Here is a 10,514-nt window from a genome sequence, read left to right on the forward strand (position 1 = left end):
TATGAAAATCCTGCCTCTTCTTTTAAATACATTTTACTTTGATTTCCTTAATATCTACTTGGTAACAATTGTTTTTTAGTGTGTGTGTGTGTATATATATATCGATGCATGTATGTATGTATGTATGTGTGTATATATATATATATATATATATATATATATAAAGTGTATGAAAATATATGTATAAAAAACATTTATAAAAATTCTTTATCTTCACAAGATATTGTATAACAGCCAAAATAAATAAATACATAAAATAAAATCTAAATAAAAAGTTTGCAGCATCACTGCGCTTTTAAATTATTCATGAAAAATATATGCAGGTAGATATTGTTTTTTATTGTTATTGTGCAAGCAAACGAATGATTGAACGAGTCCCCTGGGGCGAAGAAAAATTACTTTTGACAAATTCACAGAAAACAGATAAATATCAAGATTTATTTACAGCTAAATATCAAGATCATCCTCATACCTAGATATTTTCAAACACTGAAAAATATCAAGAAATTCAGCTATATCGCCCGGCCCTAATCAACAGTGTGAGTTTCTGTACCTTGAGTGCAGGCAGACTGTAATCATTGGTCAGTTCTTGCGCCTGCTCGTCAGAAAGATGCTCCACCCCCAGACCGAGACCAAGCTCTCTGATTGGCACGGTGGACACGTAGTTGGTGACATTGTCAATCTCCGAGTTCAGCGGAAATGTAAAACATAGTCAAGGACTCAACCAAGTGAATTAAATGTTCAGAAATCACATTGTAAAAGCAGTTCATCACAACTGCTGCTGTTGGATCAGGATATGACTTGAGCATGACGCATGTGGCGAGGCGAGAGGCTCGAAACGCACAGCGAAGACTCTGATAGGCCGCCTTCCGTAGACCAATCAGCTGCTGGCTGCGAAGCTGCCCCGCCCTGTTAAAGGGACAGGTGGCACTCACCCTGTCGAGTAAACTTGACAAGTGAAATGTGATCCAACTGTGCAGACGTCCGAGAACCATCAGGGCAGACACACATCACATACAACACATATAATACCACTAGACACTATGTAACACATGAAACACAAAAATTAAATTAAACATAAATAATGACAAACTGATACACTACAGTTCAAAAGTTTGGGTCTGTAAGATGTTTTTTGAAAGAATGATATTGTGAAATGTTAGCATAATTTAAAATAACTGTTTTCTATTTTAAAATATATACATTTAAAATGTCATTTATTCCTGTGATGGCAAAGCTGAATTTTCAGCATCATTACCCCAGTCTTCAGTGTCGCATGATCCTTCAGAAATCATGCTGATTTGCTGCTCAAGAAACATTTGTAATTGTTATCAATGTTGAAAACAGTTGTGCTGCTTAGTTTTTTTTGTTTGTTTTTTTTAAATCATGCTGCACTATTTTAAAGATTTAGAACAGCATTTATTTGAAATATATATATATTTTGCAACAGTGTAAAAATCTTTACTTTCACTTCTTATCAATTCAATGGATAAAAGATTGAATTTCTTTAAAGTAATAAATCTCACTGACCATAAACATTTGAACAGCAATATTACTAATAATAATTACACGTACTGTATCTAGTGAAAGACAAATTACACTCAACATGCAACATTATGTATGTAGGGAAAAACAGTCAAACTCTGAAAAATTATCAACTCAGAAAAATTTAAATTGCGAGATGTAAATCAGAATTTGGAGGGGGAAAAAAAAGTCTGAATTTCGAGATGTGAACTAGCCAATTACAAGTGCATAACTAGCAAAGATGAGACACAAACATGCAATTCTGAGAAAAAAGTTTGAATTTTAAGATAAAATCTCATAGTTGTGAGAAAAAAGGTCAGAATTACGAGATATGAAGTCATAATTAACTTCTTTTTCATTACGTGGCAGAGAAAAGCTTCCATACATAACACCACATAAACAAACATATAATAAGATGTGACTAAAGTGGTTGGGGTCTGTGTGTGTGTGTGTGGTGACACTTACAGGGTGAATCCTCGTGAGATGACTTCTGTCTCCTGTATGAGTCGCAGTGATTTGCGAGACAGACTGGTCAGCGCTCGGCTGTTGTTCACCAAACCCTCCAGCTGGAGAGCCAAAGACTGGACGCGTCGCTGAAGAACGGCCTTACGCCACAGAGACAGACCACGACACACACACGTAACACACACCAGGACAGCGCACAGCCACAGAGCCCGCTCGTGGTCAGGGTACGACAAGCACACGCCGAGCAGGACAGCTAGCAGCCCGACCAAAACCGACACATCCCTGTAACACAGAAACGCATCAGTAATATATCAACCTGAGGTGTTTTTGTTGGTATTGCCGTGGGTGTGTACCATATAGAGGGTGGCGAGAGGTAGTGTGGCGCTGGCACAGCAGTGCTGGCACTGGGGCAGACGGTATCAGTGGAGCCCAGAGAGAGCACGCTTGGATCCAAGAGCTCGATCAGCTCAACATCCTCTTGCAACAGCACATCCTGAGATAACAGACAGCGCAGAGAATACTGGCGGAAGGCAGAGTCCTGCGGGAACACAAACACAGTTGAATCTTTATGCAGCAGCAAATCAATCTAATTATTGGATCATTCGACTGCCTTGCAGCAATAATGGGTTTCTGTACTGTAATGCACGACTTGGTCTATGAATCTCAGTTTTATCAAATTAATTGTGATATAAAATGATTAGTATCAGTTAGATCAAAGTCCCTTTAAGGCAAGTCATGTCACTCAGCGGCTATCTTTGAAAAATGCCTCTCGGGCATGCAAGTGCAGCTCCTATCTCTTTAAATGGGGAAACATCAAATTCTCCAAAACTGTTCGCCAAGCTTAAAGGGGTCATATGATGCGATTTAAATTTTTCCTTTCTCTTTGGAGTGTTAAAGTGTGCACTCTTGGTGCATAAAGAAGATCTGTAAAGTTGCAAAGACTAAAGTCTCAAATCCAAAGAGATATTCTTTATAAAAGTTAAGAGTCAGCCACGCCTACCTAAAACGGCTCGTTCTAACACGCCCCCACATGTCTACGTCACTATGTGGGAAGATTTGCATAACGCCGCCCAAATGTTCACGCAAAGAAAGAAGGCGTAACTTTTATTCTCGCTGTAGTATTGTTGTTGCCGCCGCCATGTCGTGAAGGCGCTGTGTGTTTCGTTGTGAAAGCGAAACCGCATAAACACATTTCATTACACCAAATACACAAAATAATGTTCTTTTTAGCAGCATCATACGACCCCTTTAAGATTAAATTTCATATTTGAAATCACCAATGAAATCTGACAACAACCGTCTAATAAATGTTGTTTCTTTTGCTCAAATAGCGTTAAAAAAAGCTTATTTTTCAGGCTAGACCAGCCAGCACACATGTGCAGTCTTGAGTGCGCGACTCAGAACGCTGATTGTTTCTATAGCAACCGGGACTTCTAACGGCAGCTGCAGTGACGCTCTGACTTTACCGATTAGCGATTGGCTCTTTTACTCAGAAGGCGGGGCTTCGTTCGATAGAGCGGCCTATTGAGCGTTGCATTTTTCCCTCATTCAAAACTATACAAGTGACACGTCTTGGGTATTTTATAGTCTTTGTTTAGATTAAGCAAACCCTATGGAGATGGAATCAATTATTACATTATTTGAAAAAAGGCAAGTAAAACAAAAAAATTAATTACTTTTAACAAAACTCATTTTATACAGAAATCAGATTTAACTGAGAAATTTGTTTAGAAAATTCCTTTATTTGTCATTTAAATTTAAAATCACAAAAATAACAGACAATAAAATATATATATATATATGTAAAGCATTTTAAAAAGCCCGTCAGTTGCCAATTCAGTTACAATTTGCCAAATACATTTACAATTATTTTGAATAAAATATATTTATACATGTTTAACAATGTAGTTAAACATAACAAAAATCAGTTTTTTTATATTTAACAATAAAGTCATAGTTAATAGTTTTATATTTAATTCTAAACACATCTGTCAAGTGCTTTTTCTTTTATTATTTTAATTTATTCACATAAGCATTTTTATTTAGAAACATTTTTTTTGTACAACTGTAAATAGCTCATTTTCAATGAGAATGTTCAAAAATAAAGGATTACCACCCCTACCAACTGATTTGTTCACTGTAGCTGTCAACCTTAACATAAGATGATTTTATCTACGAAAACACGGTTTATGATTAATACTATACAGTGATTTTCAAGTTAAAATTGTGCATTGTGCATAACAGTAACTGTAAAATATTAGGTATGGGATTAGCATATTTAGAGTTTGGGTATTTCTGCTAAAATTTGGGATAGTTTAATTGGTCAAACTGAGCTAATTTTGACTGGCCAATGGGCTGGTTTTCTTGAGCAGATCTGGCAACCCTGCACAACACCCCCCCTTAAATATTTATATGATTATGCATATTTTATACATGACTGAAATCCAGCTGTATGTTGAGCTTGATTCTCACCAGCTGCAGCTCCTGCCAGCGGGTGGCGCTGTCTCGACGGAGAGGATTCAGACTGCGCAGAGCATCAACCAGCCTCCAAACACCACCCTTCTGCAAAAACACACAAATAAATGCCTAAAGCACACTAGATTTCTGAGGAAGACTAACATAGCTCATGCTGTTGTTCATCAGAGAAAGTCAAGCAAATGAATGCTGAATAAGTGTTAATATGTGAACATGGGCAGTCATATTTCAATGACATAATGGTTGTAATGACACAGAAACTACAATTTCTAAATTCTCTGGACAGATGGGAGAGAAAGCTTTGTGTGGGAGTATGACTACATAGTACATCAAACTCATCTTGCACTCTTTTTTTGACAAAAAAAAAACAAAAAACCTGCCTCTAACTAGCAATGACATCACGATTCATCACTGTGACATCAGACAATATGTTTCAAACATCCTGTTCCAAAAGGAAATACATCAGCTGAGGAAAGAAAACTGCACTAAATCTATCCATTTTATGGGGTATTTAAAATGTACAGATATAACACTGGGTACATTACAGACTGGGTCTGCTACTGATGCCAAATGATATGAAAAAAAAATTTGTTGTTAGTAATGTAATCCATTACATTACACATTTTAGGTAATATAATCTGATTACTTTTGAACTAACTTGTTTATCACATTGATTTTAATAGGATAATCTTAGTAAGATTTCTATTTCAAATATATGCTGCTCTTTTTGAACTTTTTATTAAAGAATCCTGAGAAAAATGTATCATGGTATCCACAAAAATATTAGGCACAACCATTGTAAACATTGATAATAATAAAAAATGTTTCTTGAGCAGCAAATTTAGCTTGACCGTCACAGGAAGAAATTACAATTTAAAATAGAAAATTATTTTAGTAATTTAGTAATAGTAATAATATTTCACAATATTACTGTTTTCACTGTGTTTTTGATCCAATAAATGCAGCCTTGGAGAGCATCTTCTTTCATATACAGCTTTATTAAAAGTATGGGATGCTGGTATGTTTATGATGTCCTCTTGAGTAACAGTCCACAGAGCGATTATTGATTCCTGTCTGGGTCATGAACACACAAACCACACGTCTGTGGTTTTTACCATTTTAGCCTACATACTAAACATCCTCTGAAACAAAGACAGACACTGAGAATACAAGACATTTAAAGAATCAAACTTTTAAGATTTCACATCTTAAAATGTCAGAACAAGCGTGTAGCAAATCAGAAAGGAAGTGACTGTAGTTTTGGGAAAGTATAATGTGCATTCAGGCTCACACACTGAGGAGGTTCTGCCTGTTTTGTCTTCTTTTCTTTCTTCATGCCTTTAGTATTCCGTTGCTGTAGGACTCGCATTCTAGATGCTTTGAGTGTGTGTCAGACAACTGAAGAATAAAAAGAGACTGCATGCGTGTGTGTGTGTGTGTGTGTGTGTGTGTGTGTGAGAGAGACACATCACAGACTGGGAACACAAACAGGGAAGGGATAGCCTGAACTGTGTAAACTAATGATAATAATGATATTCTCTGTGGAAACTTTCCAAATAAATTCTAAAATAAAGTGTCGACGCACACACAAACAATATTTTGTTCTGCCAAAGGAATGAGCTCTATTTACATACTGAGTGGATTTTTAGCACATTCCCAAACAACACTGGACAATTCTTAAAGGGGTCATATGATGCTGCTAAAAATAACATTATTTGCACTTAATCACATCACTTCCTGTTCCTGAGGTGACCGTGAGACCAGCCTTCACAGTTTCACACTGGTGACTATTGTTAAAGAAGCCAATTGTAATACACTTTTTCCCCAAATTACAAATAATTTGGAGTGATGATACTTTTTCAGCACATGCTTAATAAAGTTCATTCTCTAACTGAGATAAGGGAGAGTGCGTTTTACATTTCTAATAAAAATAAATGATTTTGAGGTGTAAAAATTATTTTTGATACCCAATTAATTCTATGTATAAAAATATACATTTTGTGACTTTGGAGTCCAAGTTCCCATCCACTTTCATTTGATGGTAAAAGAGCCGGGTGAACAGGGTAAACTTCTTCTTTAGTGTTCCATGGAACATAAGGTCAATACAGGTTTAGAAAAAAGCATGTCGGTTTTTAAAAAATAAAGAATTTTTTTATTATCGGTTACAGAATATTTATTATTGGATCCGTCTGATTCTAATTTGATCTTTCAATGTGTGTTTCAAAAGCTGTTGGTTATGAAACAGTATTCAGATTAGCATTTAATCGGCTTCTGTACATTCAAGCAACACAGCTCAAGTTTACAAGAATGTGTCGTTTTTCCAAGGATTAAGTTCTTTCAGTAAACACTATACAGGCGAGCGTCTTTAGAGACTTGAGTTGCTGTAAGTACGGTTAGCGTATTGGAAAGGTAAGTGCTGACACTCACTCTGTGAGAAGGGAGGATATCCTGAGGATACTGCGCCTCCTCTCCACCAGCGCTTGGCTCCTCCTCCTGAGAAGTGGGAGAACATGCCTCAAAATCTGTGTGTCCTAGATCCTGCAAGTACTGGAACAGCGGAGAGTTCTGGAGGGGCGAAAGAGACACAACTCGAAATAAACATGGGAATGAGAATGAGGGTGTCCAAGGTGACGAAAAGGAAACATGATTTAAAATTCAAGTTATGGAATCTTATATTTATTTTGGTTTAACGGTGTTGAAATTTTTTTTGAAAAAGTGGTGCAACCACCAAACATTTGACTGCCTGAACTAACCTTGCCATGTCATAAAAATGTACAATAATATGAATTAAAAAAAAGAATAAAATATGACAATGTTAACACACTGACTTCCCCGAAAAAAAAATTGTTTCTACATTTTTGTTTTATATTATGCCCCACCTAAAAAAAATAATAAATAAATAATCATTCCTGAATGCTTGTTATAGCACAAAAACTTTGATTTGGCTGACAAAACTTAATAATAATAATTTAATAATATTTGAAATATAATGACAAAACTGCTCCACTATTTTATTAATTAATTAATTAATTATTGTTTTTGTTTGTTTGTTTATTCATTCATTCAACTTCAGAGCACAGGCCAATTATACCACCCTGACATTTTGACAAAATATTTCAAATATCAAACAAAATAATATTTTAAAAATCTAATTTGTTTACCACAGATCATGTGTAATACAAGTTACAGAATGTATCAAATTAATTTGATGTTTTCTGTTTGTCAAGTCATTGACCTACATGCATTTTAACACATTCCAGCATAGGTTTTCAATTCATGTTTGTCACCCAAAGTAGCACCCATTCTTTTAGTGGAGAAAAAACACACACACACACACACACACACACACACACACACACACACACACACACACACACATGCACATGCACATGCACACACTGAAGAATTATAATTTGATGAGTGAAAGTAATATAGAGAGGAAGGGAGGAGAGAGAAAAAGGGGTCCTGATTGAGATATCTCTCTCAGGAAGTTAAGGGCTGTGCTCTCTCTCAGAGAAGAAACACTACAAACAACATCCTTTCCTGCCTTTTTCCTCCCTTACCTCTCGCGTGTCCCTCACTCTTGTCTTGCATCTTCTCAAACGCACCATCGCTCAACAGAGGAAGTAGATCCGACACTCTTAAAGGTCCCAGTACCCAAACAGGAATCCAGAATCACAGGCTCGTGTCCACTGCTTACAATTGCCACTGGATTTGAGTTGCTAAAGAGGTTTATAATTCTCATATTCTTAGTTCGGTCAAATCCTGCATCGAGGTATAGCCTGCCACCGGTCGCGAACTTTGGATCTTTTTGCTCTAAAGCTCATTTGCAGTGAGAGGAATCTGTTGGCGTGTTTATTGATGTGAGAGAGCAGCTAAACTGGCCTGCGGCAAAATACCTGATTTTAGGTCACCAAATGAGAGCAAACTGAATCCCACTGTTTTTGTTTTGAAGTCTGGATTGTACGTGACAATATACAGCATTGTAAAAGCATGTCAAAAATCTGACCAGCAGAACATATCGCCAAAACAACTAAATACACAAAACAGGATTTCCATCATTTCTGACCAATGAATTTCCATGTGTTTGTGATTTTTTTTTCTTAAGAAAAAGCCAATGATTGTTTTATTTTGTAGCCAATGAAATGAAGCATAACTAGAAAAAAAAAATATATTCCCTGTAAAAAAAAATTATATTCACTATTACTTAACCATTTACATGACATTTTCTGCCATTTCCAGGATTTCTCAGTCAAGCCCTGACACAATATAAAACTTGATAAACATGGGGAAATGGAAATAAATTTTGAAATTTCATAAAAAATTAATTCATTTTCACAACCATGTGCAGTGGCATTAAAACTTGAAGACTGATAAATGCAGTCACATTGATGGATAACACATTATATATATATAAATTTTTTTTTTTTTTCTGAATTCTAAGTGTATATATATATATACACAGTGGTGTGAAAAAGTGTTGGCCCCCTAACAGGTGTTCATTTTATTTCAGCAATTTTGTCTAATTTTTTTGCAGTCATTAAACTATATCACATACACACACACACACACACACACACACACACACATATATATATATATATATATATATATATAATTGGCCGATTAAAAACCCATATCCATCATCTAAAGCTGCTTTTTAATAAAATCTTTCAAACTGTCAAGCTATTTATTTATTTAATAGATTAATATTGGCTGGAATCGACTATGAAGTAGTTGATCCAGGAAAAACTAATTGTTACAGTCTTACCCAATAAATACTCCTTATGACCGTTTGCTCTACAGTAATTTATTACACAATCACTGCCGCAAACATATTAAATGAATAAAGATGTAATGTATATCAACGTATATGACAGCATGGTTTCCCTGGTGATGCAGCATCAGTAGGGTGTTGATCTGACAGCCCCAATCTTGACTCATAAAGGCGGATCAAGACCACACATGCTTTAATGCACAAAGCTCTTAAATCAGTTTATAGAGAAATAAAATAAAGCAGACCACAGTGACAGACAGAAACTGTCTACATTTACACTCTGGCGGCGTCTCAAAACCTATTTAGGTGCCTCCCTAAACTGTGTTTTTGGGACATCTAGCCAGACAGCATGTTCAAACATCACAGTACCAAAACCTATGGAGCCACCAGTGTAGACACCATTTTTAGGGCATTTTAGTAAAAAAACAACAACAAGTGAGCTGCCAGCATTTGTGGGCATAAAGTCTTAAAGTCTAGCTCGCTGGCAACCTAGATAGCATTTATTCATCTAAAACCTAAGGAACTGCCAATTTAGATGACATTTCAGAGGCATTTAAGTCTCAAAACCTTGTGACTGACCTGCCTACCTAGACAACATTTTTGGGTATTACAACCTAGTGCTCACTATGTTTTGAGGCACAGTCTCTGGCCCTGTTCATACAAAATGTATGTCTTCTAACATGTTGTTGTATTATAGGAATAAACAAAGCGCGGTCTGTATTTTATTAAACCCAGAGTGCTTAATAAGCAGCTATAAGTCACTGTAGAGGTGCACAGGGAGGAGTGTTATATGTGCTAAGCGCAGGCTGCTAACTGCACATCTATCACAGATATTTGAGCAGCTGTTGTGTGCCCGCGTACACGCAAGTGTCTGGATCAAAAACTCACCTCGAAAACAACTTCTTCATCAAAATCCTCAGTCATAGCTCTCCGCCATATGTGTCCATCAGCTGCGCATGTTGGGATGGTAGTCGATATGAATTACAGAAGGGATCTCTACAGCTTCTGCTGAATGCGCAGACACACGCCATGACTTGAACTACAACTCCCATGATTCATACCTCTTCTTCTTCAGTTAATCGACGACGGCTTGCAAAATATGTACATATCGACATCTACTGGGATGTTGGTCTTGATTTCTGTGAACAGTATAAAACGTTAATTTAGTCCTTTTTATGAAAACGGTTTTACTTCATGGTCCTTTTTATGAAAACGATTTTACTTCATGGTTAAGAGAGAGAGAGAGAGAGAGAGAGAGAGAGAGAGAGAGAGA

The 10,514-nt window shown here is 36.3% G+C and overlaps 1 protein-coding gene across 3 annotated transcripts in view; it reads right to left on the reverse strand.

The window, feature by feature from the left end:
- The window catches only part of LOC107667718 (vezatin-like), a 26,464-nt gene extending 16,200 nt beyond the window's left edge, over positions 1 to 10,264 (reverse strand). The window contains exons 1-7 of one of the 3 annotated variants that reach the window (XM_016459441.1): positions 10,130 to 10,264; positions 6,892 to 7,029; positions 4,462 to 4,551; positions 2,343 to 2,527; positions 1,990 to 2,271; positions 799 to 948; positions 554 to 701 (exon numbers count right to left, since the gene is read on the reverse strand). In XM_016459441.1, the coding sequence (XP_016314927.1) occupies positions 554 to 701; positions 799 to 948; positions 1,990 to 2,271; positions 2,343 to 2,527; positions 4,462 to 4,551; positions 6,892 to 7,029; positions 10,130 to 10,165 (1,029 nt within the window). In that variant the 5' untranslated portion in view covers positions 10,166 to 10,264. Of the gene's footprint in view, positions 1 to 553; positions 702 to 798; positions 949 to 1,989; positions 2,272 to 2,342; positions 2,528 to 4,461; positions 4,552 to 6,891; positions 7,030 to 8,027; positions 8,297 to 10,129 lie in introns of those variants that run through there. The other 2 variants (XM_016459442.1, XM_016459443.1) reach the window with 2 other exon arrangements.
- Between the last annotated feature and the right edge of the window lie 250 nt (positions 10,265 to 10,514).

Source organism: Sinocyclocheilus anshuiensis, unplaced genomic scaffold (genome assembly GCF_001515605.1).
Source record: "Sinocyclocheilus anshuiensis isolate Anshui unplaced genomic scaffold, SAMN03320099.WGS_v1.1 scaffold2145, whole genome shotgun sequence".
NCBI classification, from domain to species: domain Eukaryota; kingdom Metazoa; phylum Chordata; class Actinopteri; order Cypriniformes; family Cyprinidae; genus Sinocyclocheilus; species Sinocyclocheilus anshuiensis.